Raw genomic sequence first — 21,070 nt, forward strand, 5'->3', positions numbered from 1 at the left:
TTCTCATTTATGATAATGAGTACGGACGCGTACACTATGATGATGATGACGTGCCTTGCATGATATTTGAGGTCTTGCTAACCTCCGAACGTTCGGCTATAGACAACTAGCCCGACTATGATGGGCCCATAGGGTGTGCAAACCGCCTGGTGGATTCACATTTGCACTCGTGAGTCATGGGCAGGGAAGTACTACACATCCAATTTTGTCTGGGCTAGAAGTCACCTCTACAATGATTTTAACTATATGTCCTTAATCATAAGTTGCATGTGTTTGCATTCCCTGACCCCAATAGTAACGTCACATACTGAGTATTTATTAAAATACTCAAATCTGTGCTACTTCTATTTTTTCAGATAAGGGCAAGATACACTTGTACAGCTAACGACGATACCACAAGTAAAGACCACGACACATATATAGGATAGTTGTATTTAAATTCCTAGACCTTAGGTTAGTACAAGACGTTGTCAAATTTAGTATTACTTTATTTTTATGTAATATTTCGTTTATGTTACTTTAAAGATCTTTTTTGAAACATGTAAGTTCACGACATTGTTTTTATAAAAATATATTAAATGTCTATTTCCGCATGTTATGAAGATGGTAGCGACTTTAAGTTAGTAGAAATTTAGAGTCGTTACAAGCTATGTGCAAAACCGACGTTGACCAACATATATACCCAAACTGATCGATCGACTTCGATTCAATCGATTGAATTGATCAGGTCGATTCTTGATGTTTGATGCACATTTCTATCTAGAGTTAATGAACGAAAATTAATTAATTAATAATTTTAATTGGATAAAAAATACTTTTAAAACTTTTAAAATTTCAATAATATTCTTATATTTTTTAAAAAATTTAAAAATATCTTTTAACTTTCAAAAACTTTAAAAAATACCTTTATTAGTTTGGAGGGAAACGGTTAATATTTTGTTTAAAAAATACTCCTCACTAAATAAATAAATAAAAAGATAATTTATTGTTAGAAGAACAAGAATCACCGCAATGGTACGATATTGTCCACTTTGAACATAAGGTCTCGTGGTTTTGCTTTGGGTTTCCCCAAAATGCCCCACATTAACGGAGATTGTATTCCTTTCATTCCCTAAATTAGCCGATGTGGGACTTTGATCCAACACCTTCCCTTGAACTAAGTACGCCTCCCCTTAATTGAGGCTCGACTCCTTTTTCTTTTGGAGTCTTAGTCATTTTTTATTATGCCTTCGAGGAGCCTTGACTCCTTTTTTTTTTATTTTGGAGTCCTTTGTTCGACATTTGAGGATTCTATTGACATGACTACCTTTAGGGTATGACTCTGATACCATGTTATATGTACACGACTCTCCACAATTGTATGATATTGTCCACTTTGAACATAAGCTCTCATGGCTTTGCTTTAGGCTTCCCCAAAAGGCTCTAGCGAGAATATGTCTAACCCAAGAAGTAGAAGGGAAAACCCTAGAGCATGGGACAAAGACAATGTTGAAGTCGGAAGAGTCGCCGCAGTGGGCGAAGAAGCCAATTTTAGCAAGAAGGGTGGCGGTGACTTGGTTGGCGAAGAGGCTAGTGCAACGCCCAGATTCCAAAGGTAAATCTCTGCAAAAGGTCGATAGGTTTCTTGAGATTCTGTATATTTTCGATGGGAACGCCCATGAGGATTCTGAGGTTAGGGTTTGGATGAAGGGCCAATTGAGAAGAAAATGAGAGAGGTTATGTTGGCTAAGGGGAAACTAATTGTGTTGGGGAAGGTGAGGTTGTATGTACTGAGTATGACGAAGGGTGATTTGAAGGTCAAGAGGGTGGAACCGAAGAGTAATCAATCGGCTCCGCTTGTGGCAGCCATGGAGACTGCCCCTGCGGTGTCAAAGCCAGTAGGGGTGGTGGGGAAGAACAGTAGAGGATTCAGAAGCCATTGAAAAGAAAGGATCGGGGCTGCTAGACCAAAAGGGCTCTGATACCAAGTTAGATGAACACAACTCTCCACAATGGTATGATATTGTTCACTTTGAGCAGTAGCTCTCATGGCTTTGCCCAAAAGGTCTCGTTCCAATGGAGATAATATTTCTTTCATTTCCTAAATTAGCCGTTGTGGGACTTTCATCCAACACCTCCACTCGAACAAAGTACGCATCCTCTTAATCAAGGCTCGACTCCTTTTTCATTTGGAGTCATTTGTTAAGACATTTGAGGATTCTATTGACATGACTAAGTTTAGGACATGACTCTGATACCATGTTAGATGAACACGACTCTCCACAATGGTATGATATTGTCCACTTTTAGCATAAGCTCTTATGACTTTGGTTTTCCAAAATGCCTCATCCCAATCACAATGTAGAGAGTATTATTTGATTATAATATTAAAAATTTAATATGGAAGGTAGTTTTGAAATAATATACTAATCTTTTCTACTCAAAATTAAAGATAATTAATATTTTTAAATTTTTTTAAAAAATTTAAAAACATTTTAAACATAAAATACAAAATTTATGATATCAAAGAATTCAAACGTACACATCGTTGAAAATGACCAACAATTTGAACCATTATTGAAAATTTACATGGAGAGGAGGAGATGGCCATGAGAGCGCGCAGCTTCCAATGTCGATTCAATTAGCCGTGCTCTTATTTGGGTTTGAATGATAGAAAGAATTGACCGTTGTTCACGGAGGAACAGAATACAAGTCACGATATGATCCTCCTTCTATTTCCCTCCCAATTCGTTTCTTCACCGGCTCATAACTTCGACCCACATTCTCCAAAACAATTCAGAATCAAACGGGAGAAAAAGGTAAAAAGAAATTTAAAAGGTAATCCAATTCCATTACGATTTTTCCAGAAACCCCACGAGGCGGCCACCAATTTGTTATCTCTTTTCTCTCTCATTGCCCTCCACAGCTCGTAGATTCTCGCCCACGTTTGGGTAAATCAAGGAAAGGATGAGTTAAAAATCTGGAAACCCTTTACCGATTTTGTTTAGGTGTTTCTTGATTCACCCAATAACCCAATTCCTGGTTTAATCTGTGGTGAATTAGACGTGTTCTTCCTGTTTGCTTGATGGGTTTTTAGTTTCCTCCATTGTTATCATTGTTCCATGATTATCCATGAAAATCAAAACTACCCCAATTCGGAAGTTAGCTGTATCGTGTTGTAGGCTTAATGATCGAGAACTAGAGTTGTGATCGAAGTGTTGGGGTGCATTGATATTCACAAACCCCACATCCCATTTCAGCTTCTCGAGGTTAAATTTCTGGGTTGTTGTTAAAGGATCGCGAATGTCATGTCCAAGCAATAGCTTCCGCTACAATGGCAGCCTCTGTGCATGCCCACCAGGGCAGCTTCTCAATCGAACCAGCAACAGCTGTGTTGTTTTCAGCGGTACTTCGGCCATTACTACAGGCCGGCTCGAGAACTCTGCTGTTAGTTTCCCAGAGATCATATTCGCCTTTGATTCCATCAGGAAGATCACGCAGTCTCAGGCTGTGTTTCTTAAGGCTACTCTGGTCATGCTGCTTTGTTGGCTCTTTTTCTGCATATTCCTTAGATTTACGAAGCTTGGGGATGGCAGAAATATCTGGTTCAGGATGAGATGGTGGGTTAGCAGACTGGATATTTGCTTTTCTACAAGACATTGGCTGGTTAGCTCTTAGCTCTATCTTCTAGAAATTTACACTTGTTTGATGGGTTATATAGTTTTTTTTCTCACATTTCATGGAAGTTAATGGCTTTGCTTTGGTTACGTATGGCTTTAATTATGGCGGTTTTGTTTGAACTTTATGGCTAGAATTAATTGTGAGCTTCTTGGGTTCACTGGCATTAATGTACGTTACTAAGTTTGATGAAGTTCATAGTTATTCATGAATTCTGCTATGGCACTCATAAAGTTTCAGTAATCTATGTCTGAACCAGGTGAGCTGAAAAGAGCTGACAATCAAACACTATGGACCATCAAGATTTCTATTGATGTTAAAAATACAATAAGGGAGAAGGAACTCCTTACAAACCTCCAATTTGTATGGATGAGAAAAAGGGAAAAGTATTAAGAAAGTACTTTTTTGGATAATACCAGTTTGAAGCTTATTTTACTTTTCCCGGGGTTCCCAAAGTTAGTTAGCGTTTTTCTGATAAGTTCTGGTTCTTCTTTAACTTGAGGCCACAAGAGACTCGTTAGAGGAATCCTTTAAGTGATTGGGGTGTCATTGTTGAATCTGTTGAACAAATTATTTTGCAGCATTGTAGACAACAAACAATTTAGGAAGTGTTGTGTGAGATCCCACGTCGGTTGGGGAACGAAGATTCTTTATAAGGGTGTGGAAACCTTTCCCTAGTAGACGCGTTTTGAAAACCTTGAGGGAAGCCTGAAAGGGAAAGCCTAAAGAGGACAATATCTGCTAGCGGTGGGCTTGGGCCGTTACAAATGGTATCAGAGTCTGACATTGGGCGATGTGTCACAAGGAGGCTGAGCCCCAAAGGGGGGTGGACATGAGGCGGTGTGCCAGCAAGAATGCTGGGCCCCGAAGGGGGTGGATTGGGGGGTCCCACATCGATTGGAGAAGGGACGAGTGCCAGCGAGGATGCTGGGCTCTGAAGGGGGATGGATTGTGAGATCCCACATCGGTTGGGGAGGAAAACGAAGCATTCTTTATAAGGGTGTGGAAACCTCTCCCTAGCCTTCTTTTCAAGTTCATATGTGAATGTAGAAAAGGAAGGTCCAGTCAGCAAACTCTACCATCACTTGTTAGATTTCTGGAAGGTCCAACCTCTCCCTATAGTAAAGCCTTAATAATCAGATACTTATTAGGATACCACTTACCAAGTATAGAACTATATTGAACTATATTGCAATATCACAAGCCGTTACAACGTCAATAGCCTTTCTAGAGGACTGTCTCTCTCCCAAGCTCACAATGGACACTACCCAAAATCCTTCCCTTCCTTCTAAGGTCCCAAAAACGCTCTATTTATAACCAAGGCACCCCTAGTTAATGACCACTATTCCCTTACTAATATCATACTAATCTTACCCATATACCCCTAACTAGTACTCTCACAGTACTCTAATGATTTTGAGAATTCAGATTTGCACATCCAAAATTGGAACCAGAATAAAAGGACGCAAAGGTTCTACTGGTCTTAATCCTCTTGAAGATTTTACTCTTTCATGAGCTCTTCCTCTTGCGTTTGGAAACATAGATTCTTTGTACATCAGCAAGTGAAGATAAGATAAAGTTTTTGGGAAGACTCCTATCCGAAAAAGGTTAAGTGTTTTCTATGGGAACTCAGTCACCGAGCACGAAACACAAAAGTTAACCTTCAAAGGAGAATGCCTTACAGGGCTCTATCTCCCAAATGGTGCCCTCTTTGTAAAAACAGTACATAATCCCAAAGCCTAATCTTCCTCTCTGAAGTTTTTGCTTTGGGAACTCAGTCACCGAGCACGAAACACAAAAGATAACCTTCAAAGGAGAATGCCTTACATGGCTCTGTCTCCCAAATGGTGCCCCCTCTGTAAAAATAGTACATAATCCCAAAGCCTAATCTTCCTCTCCTGTGAATTCGCGACAGATGTTTGGAGCCTCATCCTTTCTTCCTTTGGTTGAACATGGCCCTCCCAAATAATCCTCTTGGTTTTCTCTCATGTGCTTAAGGCCATCCTTCAAAAAAGAGAAAAGAAAATCCTTTGGCTGACCTTTATAAGAGCCTTCTTTTGGGAAGTGTGGGAGCAAAGAAATCAGCAGATCTTCGAGGACAAAGAATCTTCTTTCATTCGTTTTTTTTATGCTATAGTTTTCTCTACGGTTCCCTGTTGTAAATGTTCTCTCATCCTTCTTACTATAGCGTTACCTCTTTACAATCCAGGGTTTTTTTTTTTTTGTGACTTTCTTTGGATTGGGGTTTTCCCATTCTTTTGTACATTCACATTGCTATGAAATTGTCTCTTATAAAATGAGAGAGAGAGAAAAAAAGGATCCAACTCATCCAAATTTGACCACAGTCCTTTCTGTACCACGTCAAGAAAATCCCTACAAACATTCACTGAAATTGTCCTTTTAGTTTCTGTTTTAAACTGCTGGTATAGTAGCTGTTCCCAAAGAGATTTTTAGGGAGGTCATTCTGGTGGGAGAAATAGAAGTCACTGCGGGGGATTGTGATTATATTTCATTGAGCTTAGCTGTTAAGAACTCGATGCATTTTATCAGCAGCGCATAACCTTGAATATCGGCTCGATGCATTTTAAATGAATATCGACTCAAGCTTAGCTGTTAAGAACTCGATGCATTTATGGGTCTCCTTGAATATCGGCTCTGTTTCTTTCCCTTTTGTTTGTGATTTTAACAGCAGCGCATAACCTATTATCTGAGGTTTCGTTTTGGACTTGCATACTTTTAGTCTTTTTGGAGTGGAAAGTCCTATGCATAAATGTTCTTTCTTTTTATTAATTAGCTTGCAACCTTATCTGTGTTGAAGGATGACCAAAAGGTAGTTACAAAACGTAAAACTGAACTTGGTGGAACGTTCTCAATGGCAAGTTGGATAGTCTTCTCTGGCTTGTTCGCTGCGTAAGTACAAATTTTATTTATTTTTTCATCTGTCGTGTACTAAAATCAATTCTCCCATGTTCGTTTCATATTGACTTGGTCTTTCAGTTCTTTCTCAGGCTGCTTTACCAAATCATATCTAAGAGAAGCATCGAAGTGCATAACATGAAAGCCGCAAATGCACCAGACTTGGTTTCCTTTGTGAATGACATGGAATTCAATATAACTACAGTCTCGACTATGAGTTGTTCAAATATACGTGGTTTTGATACTATTGTGTTCGGAAACCCTGGTTTTCTGGCACAGAAAGTAATGCCTCTGTCAAATTTTGCAAACTTCTCTTGTCAAAACAGGAGTGAAGGGCCAACTGTAAGCGTTAAGTGCGAAAAATGTCGTTTCATTCAGGATGATATTTATATCTCATGGCAGTTTATCGATCTTCCAAATAACCCGGCAAGTGCTGTTGGATTTCAGTTTAACTTCTCTTCTAAGGATCATGTTCAAAAGAATCAGGAAAGTTTTGTTAGTGGAACATTAAAAAATAGAAGCAATTTGGATGATACACCAGTTACATTCAGAGGGAAGAATGCAAATATCGTGCAATTTAACCTATTTCCACGAATATACCGTAATAACCAGGATTCCAAGCTCATGCAGCCTTTATTTCATGAGTTTGTATCAGGTTCATCCTTTCAGAATACCAATGAGCTCCAATTATCCCTTGAAAATGCCAATGATGGACTACTGAACATCACCTTGTACATCAATCTTCTCTCTTCATACATTGTCGAGGTAGAGTGTCAAAATATTTTCGGTCCTGGTAAGTGTTTTGCTTCATTCACATGTACACACCCTCCTTTACATGCTTCTTTATGTATGTTTGCACAAATAAACTGAATTGTTTGGATCTTGAGATAAGGATGGTTGTTCATTCAGATGTTGTAGCTACCTCAATATTGTGCCAAGTATTACATGAACAGCCTGATTGCCACCTCTTCTTTTATTAAAATTTTCCACTTAGTTCTTACTGTATTACCGAAATTATTCGTGCTCATTACTTACCACAATAAACTATCCGGGATTGGGTAATCTCTTGCAATCGTACTATTCCACTAATATATTTGGTTATGTATGCCCCTAGATACCTTATTATATCACTGAAATAATGTCATTTCATAGTCTGGATAGCATGAGATGTATGGGAAAAGCAGATTGAACTCTAGTAACTTGGATGGCTACCCTAGTACGTTAACTCGACAAAACTCGTTCTTTCCAGGGAGGGTTAATTATTTCTCAGTTATTGAGGTTATTATTATTTTTTTCCCTAAATGTTTTCCAACATGTAATTGCAGGCAAGAAAACAACAATAGTAGTCCCTATGACTTGTTATCTTATGTGTTTGCCATCAATTTTTTGTTCTAAATTTTAATCTCAATCATTCATTTAACCCATCAAATTTTCCCCTAGGGGAATCCCCAAGCCCACTTCAACCCTCAAAAGTGATTAAAATCCCGTGTGGATGGGGATGAGGAATGTATCTCCTGCCCCGCCCCGTTGACAACACTACTAACTTGTGTCTTGTCTCATAGGTCTTTAGATCTCCCAATCGAGCGCTTGAATGAGCTTGTTCTTCCTCCTTTTCCTCTATGTCATACATGTGTCCATGCTTCTTTTCCTCTAAATATGACTCTTTTTTGAATGAATATGTCTAGATTCTCGTATCGATCTGTTTAAATGTAAATGGTTTGCTAAAGATTCACCAAGTTATATGCATCCAATAGATCTTATCTTGTAACTAATGTTTATAATGGCATTTGACTAACTTTGTGATGGTCCCACAATTTCTTTGCTATGCAGTTGGCTTTCTTGCAGATCTTGGTGGTCTGTATTGCATTACTTTTAGCATTTTCTTCTACCTTCTGGTGCAGGTAAGGCTTTTACCCAAAAACTGAAACTGAAGCTTGTAAATAATAACTAAAACTTCTTATGACATCATAACTTTCCTCTTCCAGTTTCTTACTTTGCAAGAACTTGTGTCACATAGCATTGGGTTATGTTTATATATGATACAACACCTGTTATAAGTTGTCATCATAGCATCTGACATTATTTCACAATTGAGCTTGTCAATGATATTGATTTAATTTGAAATGAAAAGAAAATTCTATGCGAAACAACCAACTGTGCCTTCCAGTTTCTCTCTCATTAAGCATAAATTGACACTGAAACCAATTATCACTTCTTTCTTCGAGATCGAGTGATTGTTTCGCTAAACTAACTTGGTTTGTTTTGTAGCTCGAGTACAGAGTTAAAAAGCTCCGCAACGAAGACAGTGTTATGCTTAAAGTTAGAAATCGAAGAAAAGCACAAGAACATTGGAATAAGGTGTTTTTTCTTCCTCTTTTCCTCTCATCGAGATATCAGTCAATTGATATTATTTACTTTTCCTGTTCTCTATTGCTTTAAATGAGGGAAATTAGTTTAATTCGAAAGGGTTACCTCGCTTGACTACTAGATTTTTAAGCCCCCCCTAAAACAAAACATATATGTCCCCCTCATTCTCTGTCTAGGGAGGTTCTCTCTCTGTGTAAGGTGGTATTGGTGGGCGAACGGCGAACGATAATTTTGGGGTGGGTTACGAGAGGCTTAACTGAAACTAAACCTCATGAACTATGATGGGTGAACTGACTTATTTTATTTTCTAGTTGAGGAAATATGTAATGTATACATGGGGCTACAGTGCACTGGATAATGATTATAATGATCCATCAAAAGGGTCTAGTTGCACCAACTGCATTGGTCAATCAAGTCGTAAGAATGGATCGTCGCGCCAGAGAGGGTTAAGGAGTGGAAGTAGTACTGCTATCAGCTTTCACGATGTAAATGGATTTACCAAGGAGGTAATGTTCTTGTTGTATTCTTTACATGAGCTAATTTATTTTCTGAAACTTCCCTTCAAGTCCCCATCTCTCCCAATTCCAAATTGATTAGACGTATCATATGCAGACTGCTAAGCATGATATGATATCTCCGAAGGCGACAGCTACTGACCGTGAAATGAGAACGATAGCAACCAAGCAAGAGCGAGTGAGTTTCGCTGTTATATTTAGCATGAAAATTTCGACTATGCAATTCTAATCTATCTGCTTCGAATTCATGTTTATAATTCGTTGAATTGTTTAGGCTACATGTTAAGTTACCATATGAATCTGAAAATCTTAAGCTACTAAGAGGTCGAAGTGAGGTCATCAATTCAACCATTCGCACGGTCTCCTGATCTCTTTTCCAAATGAATTGAACCTCGATACTACATTCAGAAAAGAGATATGGCCATCTCTCTAGGTTGCCTACCCCCTTTATCTCGTTCTATTCATGCTTGAAAAGACCCCGTCCGCTCCTTTTAAGAGACATTCTTAGCCGTCCTCAAAGAGTTAACACCCCATAGGTCAGATCGTTTTCAGTGGGCCAAAAACAGAAGCATAATGAACACGAGAACTATAAAAATTATGAAAAAACCTCCTTTTGGTGATAAAAAAATGGATAACTGCACAAAATCTCATTGAGAATTCAATGGGAGGTTCAAAATCTGCTACCTTGGCAACATAAGGACAAAGTTACAGACAATGATTTAATAACCATTATCAAATTATTGGAACTTCAATGTTGAACCATTCCTCATCCAATGTTCATGTTCTCCATCCCAGCCTCTGCACCATCAAGTACTTGGTTCTACCCATGAGGGGAAGCAACGTTTAACTGTTCCATTCAAGGGAGATTTTTCTCATCCTGAAGATATTATTCCGCCACCGCCCTCAATAGGTAACTGTTGCTTCTTCTTTAAGAATGATATCTGTTTTTTCTGTCAAGAACATAACGATTAGTCTTGGAACATGTTTTCATCACAATAACTAATTGATGAAAAGTGCTAATTTACTTTGGATTTGTGAATGATTTCTTTGTTTGAATGCCTATGCTCAAAGTTGTTTCTGGATTTTCAAATGCAGACTTTAAAGATAGTTCTGATATCGGTATGTCTGATATCTTGAGGAGTATGAAAAGTTTGTACGAGTATAATGTATTTCTTAGAGAAAAGCTATTGTCAACTCAATCTGAGGTTCGTGCTTTAGCAACCAAGTCCACGCCATAAACCGAGTGCCAAACGTAGAACACATGTATATTTTGTAAGCCAAACTTCGGCAACCTCCATCAAGATTCTCCCCGTGATGCTGACGTGTCTTTCTTTCAGCATATCTCGAACGCCGCAACCATGGTATTCTGACAGTTGAACACACAAACAGTGTCTTGAGAGGTTAGTCCATAGATAGGTGCTGCGGGAGAGCCACAATTGACTCCTAAAACAAAAGAATTATACTTCGTTGCCAGTTTTTTCTTGTTCATCCACTCTGTTTTCATATAGTTTTGCCAGTATATGACTCCTAGCATGTAGGATTACTGACTCCTAGCATGTAGAATTATACTTCGTACGTGCTCGGATAGCTGAGAGAGATCTTGCCAATGTACTTTACTCTGTTGTAATATTGTTGATATTTGTTTGTTCCACGAGTAGAACATGTACTGATGCAGGAAGATGTATTTCTGTATCTGGAGTTGTTTTTTGTTCAATATTACATCTAATTGATACCTCTCCAATGTGATGGGTCTCCTTTGGGAACCCAAACCCAAGCTTTAGCTTCAATAGCAGCCTGTGATCTTCGCTTCTGTTGTCGCTACCTCTTTATGTCGTTATCATTGTCGTTTGTTAGTTTCGTTACTGTTCGTTTAGCTCCAAAGGATTCTCAATTTTAATGTTTTTGTATTAACAACAAAAGAGCTGTTGTTTCAAGAAAATTAGAGATGATATTGGTACAATTGGTTCTGTCAAAACAAAGGTCTTATACGATTAGTTCCTCGAATGAATTGTTTGGCTAACTTCTTGGAGATGAAAGCTAATTCAAGTCCTCATAGGCTTCTTAAAAAAGGCTGGTATATTTTTCAGGTAAATGCAAGAATGACTTCCTAAAAGAAATTATGGTGACAACTCATGTTTGAAGGGGTTTAGCTCAAATATGTCAATGGAGAAAAAATTATTCTTCTAGTTATGCTATCTAGAACGGTGCCGTAAATGGTTTAGCATAGATACGGGAGAGTCTAATGCCTGATGAGAACTCGAATGGATGGATGTTTGGGATGTTCCAATGAGATAGTCGACACATGGGTCAATTTTCAATGGATGTATTCGAGCAAGCTAACATGGCCAAGCTGTACCGAGACATGGAATGACATAATAATGCATAGGTTTGTTGGAAATTGAGATGACGATGCAGTGTTGAACATGAGAGAACTTGACCCCAAATAAAGGCAAGGTGGAGCCGAATGACTTTACTTAATGTAAAGGCAAGGTGGAGCCGAATGACTTTACTTAATGTAAAGGCAAGTTGGTTGTGTCACAAATGATGACCCAAAAAGCATATAGGGAATAACGTGGCTTATTCACTACGTCACCCAATTTTAAATCATTTATACTATTTTGATCGGTACAGTCACGAACAAAGCACGGGAATTAATATATAACTTAGTCTTAAGTTTTTAATAAAAACCATTTGGAAGTTTAGGGAAATTGACGTGACCATCATATAATCGTATGAATTATCACTAAAATTGCAACTAAAAATAGTAATGGCTTATGAAACAATTCAACGCATGCTATTGGAGCTTTTAGGGGTTAAATTCTGGAACTTCTTGTTGCGCTCTTGCTGGAGTTAGCACAGAAGGTTAATACTAAGATGGTATCATTTCTTCCCTCCGTTTCCTATCTGTTGGGTTCCTACGTTCTCCCTGGAATTAGATGATAAGAGGACCAAGACTAGATGATCGTGTAGCTCACTATGTTGATAAAATCTTAAGTTCTTACATTTTTCCTTTCGGAAATCAGATGAAGACCCAGACTAGATGATCGTGTAGCTAATTTGAATAAAATCTTAAGTTCTATGATGAGAGGACCAAGGCTAGATGATCATGTAGCTAACCTTCTTGAATAAAATCTTGGATTCTTATGTTCTGCCTTTCGGGATTCAGATGATGAGAGGACAAGACCAAAACTAGATGATCGTGTATGAATAAAATCTTGGGTTCTTTAAGTTCAACTTCATTTCTTTTTCCTTTCAACCCTTTCTTAGTTAACCATTTGAGAAGAAAACATTAAAACAAACCTTAACTTTTGTCATAAAGCCTTGAGTAACATAAATGTCATATTGATATACATATTTCCATCACTAAAAAATAAGTCAAGCATTGCCAAACCTTATCTTTCAACGGCCTTCAAGAACACATGGCCTTCTCCAACGCTTCTAGCAATTCTCCACTTTTGTATGCTTCTGTAACCAAGAAATGGGAACTCTTTTTAACTAATAAACTAAGTATTTCATTTTTCAAATAAGAGTTTTCAATACTCATTGTTGATAATATCAATGTATCCAGCCTTGGATGTGTTCATAAACTTACCAACTGTTATGTCACAACCACCAAAGAACTCTCCATCGATATACAGCTGAGGAAAGGTTGGCCAGCTTGAATACTCCTTCAGTCCTTGTCTTAATAGTTCGTTCTCTAGAATGTTTATAGTCTCGAAGGGCACATTTAAAGACTTCAATATTTGTACTACTGTATGAGAGAATCCACATTGTGGGAAGTCTTTTGATCCCTTCATAAACAGAACGACTTTCTCCGACGTAACGACTTTGTCGATTGTTGTTTTCAGCTCGGGAGATAATGCTGCCATACAGAAAACAGCATTATGTTTTCATGTTTTCAAAGATGAAATAGCATTCGAACGTCTAAAAATCCTCATGAAATTTGTACGATGCCAATGGATGATCTTTTTTAGAAGATGGAAAACCCATTCTAGAGAAAATAAAAGAATATAACAAGGGCATTAACAAAAAAAAAAAAAAAATGTAGGAACAAAAGGCGGGGTGCATTTTGCCTGTAACCGCCCAAGCCCACCACTAGCAAAAAAAAAAAAAAAAAAATTGTAGGAACAAAAAAAATGGATGTTACCCTCTCCAACCGATGTGGGATCTCACAATCCACCCCCTTAGAGGCCCAGCATCCTTGCTAGCACTCGTTCCCTTCTACAATCGATGTGGGACCCCCCAATCCACTCCCCTTTGGGACCCAGCATCCTTGCTAGCACACCGCCTTGTATCTATCCCCCTTCGGGGCTCAGCCTCCGCACTAGCACATTGTNATCCTCACAAGCTCTAAAACCCAATTCATAAGGTACGAGAACTGAATTTCTTCCCCTTAATCTCCATCAATATCCTCCCCTAAAAAGTAACCAATTCAATCAACACTCTTAATAAAAACCGGTTCCAAACTAATCCAATTCAGAACAACAGACATAATTTCACAAAGTCAACTCTGCATCTTCGTCACAAACCTCCATCAGATAACAGCAATCAATATAAATAAACAAGCCCTAAAAACTGCAATACCTACTGAAGAGGAACAATCGGAGCACAAAATGAAAAAAGGGACAAAATAAGAAATTACCCGAGAAGCAGCGGAAGGATCCGAACTTCCGCCCAGATTTCGATCTGTGTTCGAGTGGAATTCCATGGAAATGTTGCGAATTCCGATTAAGGTGGGCGCGGCGCTGTAGAGGCGAAGTGGGGAGGGGGAGAAGACAAAGAAAAGAGGTTGGTTTGGTAGACGAAGAGGAGGAGGAGGAGGGAAATGGGGGCAGTAGTAGTTGAAATGTGGCAAGAGACGACATTTTTGTTCGCAATCTTCTTCTTTCTCCTTCGAACTCCGGAGGATTTTGGTTGCCGATGCAGAGAGCCACAGAGGTTGCTATCTAGGTTCAAACAACCGTTCTGCGTCCTACAACCTATTGGTTAAATTATTTTTATTTTTGTTTTATTTATTAATTGCTTAATTTATTTTTATTTTATTTATTGATTTATTGGTTAAATTATTTTTTATTTTATTTTATTTATTTATTGGTTAAATAATTTTGACTTTATTTATTCATTTTTTTTAATTAAATGATAGAAATTGGAATACTTATATTTTATATTTTATTTATGGTAACTTGTTGGGTTAGATATTCGTTTATTAATTTTAGGCCGCTCTACTATAAACTTAAAGTTGCACTCTTATTTAACTATCGTTCAGAATTATTTGCAATTACAAATGAGTCCAGATTTTTTTTTTTTTAAATCTAATGAATAATCCGTTTATGATTCAATCATCATCGAAGACCCTCTTAAGCTAGTGAAAAGGAACTTATGTTACTAACCCTCTATTTGATCAAGTTTCCAAAATAGTATACTTATTCAATCCGCTACAAAAATTTTCACACAAGCAAAGCAAAAAGTATGTATTTAGTTGGGGGCTTTTGATAAGAATGACTTCATTCAAATGGTTGATAATAAAAGGTAAAATATATATAAACTCATACTAGAGCTGTATTTTAACGGAAAAAAAGGTTGAAGTGAAGCTCGTCGAAGCTCGACTATCCAACGTTTTATTTCGTCGATGTTTAAATGTGAAATTTATCAATAATATGATAAATAAATGACTGAATTTACATCACAAATCAAAAGATTGTAGCCGTGTCAATCTGATGCAATTTGAATCTGATTTTCAATGTTTATTTGATCTAAATAAGTTCAAAATAGAAAGTACATATCAAATAGAAGGTTTCCAACAGTCCACTAAAAAGAATAAAGTTCCTTACATCATGAACATGTCTCCCTATGGGATCAGACCAATTCAAGATCATATTCATTGCACAAGAACAAAAGAAAAATGAAAAAAAAGGGAAAGAAAGATGCAGTATAAAGAATTCTATTATAGATCAAACTATGTATGAAATCGAGGTTAAGATACAACTCAAGGAGGCAATGACTATTAAACAATGGAAAGTAAAAACTGCAGGCAACTTCAATCTTCAAATCATTCTTTTGGTTTATACTATATGCAATCACATACCAGTCGACGATGTCCGATTTATCCGTTGTGCCCCTAACTTTGGAGCTGCTGGTTTGCTTCCTCTCCCCCTACCAGCTGACAATGGCTTGGCTCGAGTCATTGGTGCAGGAGCAGCAATGGCAGCCCAAGGGTCATCATCATCAACAGTTCCACTTGCTTTTAAGTTCAATGGTTTCGAGACAGTTCTTGGAGCAGGGGCGGCTATGGAACCCCATAGATCATCGTCATCTTTAGCTGGCCTGGCTGTACTTCTTGAACCTGAAAGAACCGAAACGAGTTATTATATGCCATCGAGCAGTACCTAGAAAGCTAAATGAATTGGCATTACTTGGTGGTTTTGTTTGTGCAGGTTGAGATACAGGTCGTTTTTGAGCAGCTTGAATGTTTGCAAGAGCTGGAGACGGCTTTGGCTCCTCCAGAGGTTCTAACTCATCCCATCCGTCCTTTTCAGTTTCATCTTCATCATGAATTCCATTTTCAACTTCTCCCCAACCGTCGGTAGATGTTGGCGATTCAGTCGCGTGGCTTTCAGTTAAATCAAAGCTCGAGCTTACCCTTACAGGTGCCATAGTTGGAGCATTTTCAACTGGAAGAAACATGAAAATAATAAAGTTGATGGTAAAATGAATATGCTAAATTTTGACAGGGTAATAAGATCATTGATAACTGCTTCAACTAAAAGATAATGCAAGTATAAAAGGAGAAAAAACTGATATCGTAACTTACTAGGCTCCAAAGTCATTTAACTATTTGATATCAATGAAGTCGACTTTTTAAGTAGACAAATGTGAGGGCAAATGTTTGAACATCTAATGTCAAAAAAAGTAGATACTATATAGCCCAAAGTTTACCACTAGCAGATATTATCCTCTTTGGGCTTCCTCTCAAGGTTTTTAAAACGCATATGCTAGGGAGATGTTTTCATACCGTAATAAAGAATGTCTCGTTCTCCTCCCCAACCGATGTGGGATCTCACAATCCACCCCCTTCGGGGCCCAGCGTCCTTGCTGGCACATCGCCTTGTGTCACCCCCCTTCCAAACTCAACCTCCTCGCTGGCACATCGCCCGGTATCTAGCTCTGATACCATTTGTAATAGCTCAAGCCCACTGCCAGCAGATATTGTCCTCTTTGGGTTTTCCCTTTCGGGCTTCCCTTCAAGGTTTTTAAAACGCGTCTGTTAGAGAGAAGTTTCTACACTCTTATAAAAAATGTTTCGTTCTCCTCCCTAACCGATGAGGGATCTCGCAGATACCTTAACCACTAAACCACTAAGATGCTCATGTTGGCTATGAAATGCAATATCCTGTTAAATTCATAAATACACTATGAAATACATATCAATGCTATTAGCATATGCAGTCATTACTGAACTGTATTTTCTACCACTTCTCAAGGTGTAAGATGATTACAATATATACACATTACAATTTTTCCTCTTTTCTTAAAGAAAAAGAGCATCGACAAAGACAGGAATAAATTATGTATATTGAGTTCAACATATATGGGGTGGGAATTCCAACTTCCAACCTTCTAGTTGATTATATATGCCTAAACCGGTTGAAGTATTTCTAATATACATTTTATTTGCTACTAATATAAACATGAGTAAAATGCTAAATATTTTTGAATTCGGATGTAGTCGAAATGTGTTTGTATCCCATTTGTATTTAGTAACAAATAAAAATATATAAGACATTAATGAATTCAGTTGCATACAAACAAATAATCGAAAAAGATGCAATATCACAGGGAAATCTAAAAGTAGTTGAAAGTAATGATCCATTGTCCTAAAAGTAGAGTTAGAAACACATTAAATAATTAGAATTTTTGTGCTTCATGATCATGAAATAACTGGACTCTCATAAAAAAGTCATAATTCCACTCTCGAAAGTACGTAATTTTCTTTCCCTAGTCCTACAATGAACGGTAAAAAACTATTGGTTCTGTCAAAACAAAGGTCTTATACGATTAGTTCCTAGAATGAATTGTTTGGCTAACTTATTGGAGATGAAAGCTTTAAGTTCAGGAGTATCCGAAGAATTAAAAGGCTGGTATATCTTTCAGGTAAATGCAAGAAGACTTCCTAAAAGAAATTATGGTGACAACTCATGTTTTAAGGGGTTTAGCTCAAATATGTCAATGGAGAAAAAATTATTCTTCTAGTTATGCTATTTAGAATGGTGCCTGCATGGACACGGGAGAGTCTGATGCCTGATGAGAACTCGAATGGATGGATGTTTGAGATGTTTCAATGTTCCAATGAGATAGTCGACACATGGGTCAAATTTTAATGGATGTATTCGAGCAAGCTAACATGGCCAAGCTGTACCGAGACATAGAATGACATAATAATGCATAGGTTTGTTGGAAATTGAGATGTGAGAGAACTTGGCCCCAAATAAAGGCAAGGTGGAGCCGAATGACTTTACTTAATGTAAAGGCAAGGTGGAGCCGAATGACTTTACTTAATGTAAAGGCAAGTTGGTTGTGTCACAAATGATGACCCAAAAAGCATATAGGGAATAACGTGGCTTATTCACTACGTCACCCAATTTTAAATCATTTATACTATTTTGATCGGTACAGTCACGAACAAAGCACGGGAATTAATATATAACTTAGTCTTAAGTTTTTAATAAAAACCATTTGGAAGTTTAGGGAAATTGACGTGACCATCATATAATCGTATGAATTATCACTAAAATTGCAACTAAAAATAGTAATGGCTTATGAAACAATTCAACGCATGCTATTGGAGCTTTTAGGGGTTAAATTCTGGAACTTCTTGTTGCGCTCTTGCTGGAGTTAGCACAGAAGGTTAATACTAAGATGGTATCATTTCTTCCCTCCGTTTCCTATCTGTTGGGTTCCTACGTTCTCCCTGGAATTAGATGATAAGAGGACCAAGACTAGATGATCGTGTAGCTCACTATGTTGATAAAATCTTAAGTTCTTACATTTTTCCTTTCGGAAATCAGATGAAGACCCAGACTAGATGATCGTGTAGCTAATTTGAATAAAATCTTAAGTTCTATGATGAGAGGACCAAGGCTAGATGATCATGTAGCTAACCTTCTTGAATAAAATCTTGGATTCTTATGTTCTGCCTTTCGGGATTCAGATGATGAGAGGACAAGACCAAAACTAGATGATCGTGTATGAATAAAATCTTGGGTTCTTTAAGTTCAACTTCATTTCTTTTTCCTTTCAACCCTTTCTTAGTTAACCATTTGAGAAGAAAACATTAAAACAAACCTTAACTTTTGTCATAAAGCCTTGAGTAACATAAATGTCATATTGATATACATATTTCCATCACTAAAAAATAAGTCAAGCATTGCCAAACCTTATCTTTCAACGGCCTTCAAGAACACATGGCCTTCTCCAACGCTTCTAGCAATTCTCCACTTTTGTATGCTTCTGTAACCAAGAAATGGGAACTCTTTTTAACTAATAAACTAAGTATTTCATTTTTCAAATAAGAGTTTTCAATACTCATTGTTGATAATATCAATGTATCCAGCCTTGGATGTGTTCATAAACTTACCAACTGTTATGTCACAACCACCAAAGAACTCTCCATCGATATACAGCTGAGGAAAGGTTGGCCAGCTTGAATACTCCTTCAGTCCTTGTCTTAATAGTTCGTTCTCTAGAATGTTTATAGTCTCGAAGGGCACATTTAAAGACTTCAATATTTGTACTACTGTATGAGAGAATCCACATTGTGGGAAGTCTTTTGATCCCTTCATAAACAGAACGACTTTCTCCGACGTAACGACTTTGTCGATTGTTGTTTTCAGCTCGGGAGATAATGCTGCCATACAGAAAACAGCATTATGTTTTCATGTTTTCAAAGATGAAATAGCATTCGAACGTCTAAAAATCCTCATGAAATTTGTACGATGCCAATGGATGATCTTTTTTAGAAGATGGAAAACCCATTCTAGAGAAAATAAAAGAATATAACAAGGGCATTACCAAAAAAAAAAAAAAAATGTAGGAACAAAAGGCGGGGTGCATTTTGCCTGTAACCGCCCAAGCCCACCACTAGCAAAAAAAAAAAAAAAAAAATTGTAGGAACAAAAAAAATGGATATTCCCCTCTCCAACCGATGTGGGATCTCACAATCCACCCCCCTTAGAGGCCTAGCGTCATTGCTAGCACTCGTTCCCTTCTACAATCGACGTGGGACCCCCCAATCCACTCCCCTTTGGGACCCACCATCCTTGCTAGCACACCGCCTTGTATCTATCCCCCTTCGAGGCTCAGCCTCCGCACTAGCACATTACCCAGTGTCTGGCTCTAATACCATTTGTAACAGCTCAAGCCCATCACTAGCAGATATTGTCCTTTTTAGGATTTCTCTTTCGACCTTCTCTCAAAGTTTTTAAAAAGCGCTAGGGAGAGGTTTCCACCCTTATAAAGAATGCTTCCTTCTCCTCTCCAACTGAAGTGGAATCTCACATTGACTATTTTTTTTTTTTTTTTTTGATAAGACTCACATTGACTATTCTCACTATTCTCACATCATATCTATTCGACTCTCGTCAAGAAAACTTGGTAACCATACCCATTGATCCCTTTATTATTTACAATAGTCCTAATTGACTTCTAGGCCAACCCATTTTGATTCAAAATGACCAATGGTTATTTCAATTGCATTTCACTTTTACCGACACAAAGTTTTCAAATATCAGCATCATTTGGCTGAAATTAATATTAAAAAACAATGTTCCAAAGAATCAAGTATCATCAATATCAAATTTGAATCACATTAATAAAGTTCATGCTTACTCCTTGCACGCATGACAACCATTTAGTTAGGAGAGCAAAATCCATCAAAGATAAACTAGCAACCCAACCTCTATCCTCACAAGCTCTAAAACCCAATTCATAAGGTACGAGAACTGAATTTCTTCCCCTTAATCTCCATCAATATCCTCCCCTAAAAAGTAACCAATTCAATCAACACTCTTAATAAAAACCGGTTCCAAACTAATCCAATTCAGAACAACAGACATAATTTCACAAAGTCAACTCTGCATCTTCGTCACAAACCTCCATCAGATAACAGCAATCAATATAAATAAACAAGCCCTAAAAACTGCAATACCTACTGAAGAGGAACAATCGGAGCACAAAATGAAAAAAGGGACAAAATAAGAAATTACCCGAGAAGCAGCGGAAGGATCCGAACTTCCGCCCAGATTTCGATCTGTGTTCGAGTGGAATTCCATGGAAATGTTGCGAATTCCGATTAAGGTGGACGCGGCGCTGTAGAGGCGAAGTGGGGAGGGGGAGAAGACAAAGAAAAGAGGTTGGTTTGGTAGAAGAAGAGGCGGAGGAGGAGGGAAATGGGGGTAGTAGTAGTTGAAATGTGGCAAGAGACGACATTTTTGTTCGCAATCTTCTTCGTTCTCCTTCGAACTCGGGAGGATTTTGGTTGCCGATGCAGAGAGCCACAGAGGTTGCTGTCTAGGTTCAAACAACCGTTCTGCGTCCTACAACCTATTGGTTAAATTATT

General features: G+C 37.9%; 3 protein-coding genes across 3 annotated transcripts; 1 reads left to right on the forward strand and 2 right to left on the reverse strand.

The window, feature by feature from the left end:
* Positions 1-2,567: 2,567 nt before the first annotated feature.
* Positions 2,568-11,242, forward strand: LOC111805799. Its single transcript, XM_023691032.1, has 9 exons — positions 2,568-3,645; positions 6,476-6,567; positions 6,666-7,366; positions 8,404-8,474; positions 8,842-8,931; positions 9,252-9,446; positions 9,553-9,633; positions 10,251-10,365; positions 10,551-11,242. The coding sequence occupies exons 1-9, from the start codon at positions 3,283-3,285 to the stop codon at positions 10,691-10,693; spliced, it is 1,851 nt and encodes a 616-aa protein (XP_023546800.1). The 5' UTR covers positions 2,568-3,282; the 3' UTR covers positions 10,694-11,242.
* Positions 11,243-12,739: 1,497 nt separating this feature from the next.
* On the reverse strand, positions 12,740-14,422 carry LOC111805800 (uncharacterized monothiol glutaredoxin ycf64-like). Its single transcript, XM_023691033.1, has 3 exons — positions 14,098-14,422; positions 13,048-13,317; positions 12,740-12,920 (listed from the first exon to the last, which is right to left on the reverse strand). The coding sequence occupies exons 1-3, from the start codon at positions 14,318-14,320 to the stop codon at positions 12,865-12,867; spliced, it is 549 nt and encodes a 182-aa protein (XP_023546801.1). The 5' UTR covers positions 14,321-14,422; the 3' UTR covers positions 12,740-12,864.
* A 4,338-nt stretch (positions 14,423-18,760) lies between these two features.
* Positions 18,761-21,041, reverse strand: LOC111805803 (uncharacterized monothiol glutaredoxin ycf64-like). Its single transcript, XM_023691035.1, has 3 exons — positions 20,717-21,041; positions 19,090-19,359; positions 18,761-18,962 (listed from the first exon to the last, which is right to left on the reverse strand). The coding sequence occupies exons 1-3, from the start codon at positions 20,937-20,939 to the stop codon at positions 18,907-18,909; spliced, it is 549 nt and encodes a 182-aa protein (XP_023546803.1). The 5' UTR covers positions 20,940-21,041; the 3' UTR covers positions 18,761-18,906.
* Between the last annotated feature and the right edge of the window lie 29 nt (positions 21,042-21,070).

The sequence above is a fragment of the Cucurbita pepo genome, chromosome LG11 (assembly GCF_002806865.2).
Source record: "Cucurbita pepo subsp. pepo cultivar mu-cu-16 chromosome LG11, ASM280686v2, whole genome shotgun sequence".
NCBI lineage: Eukaryota > Viridiplantae > Streptophyta > Magnoliopsida > Cucurbitales > Cucurbitaceae > Cucurbita > Cucurbita pepo.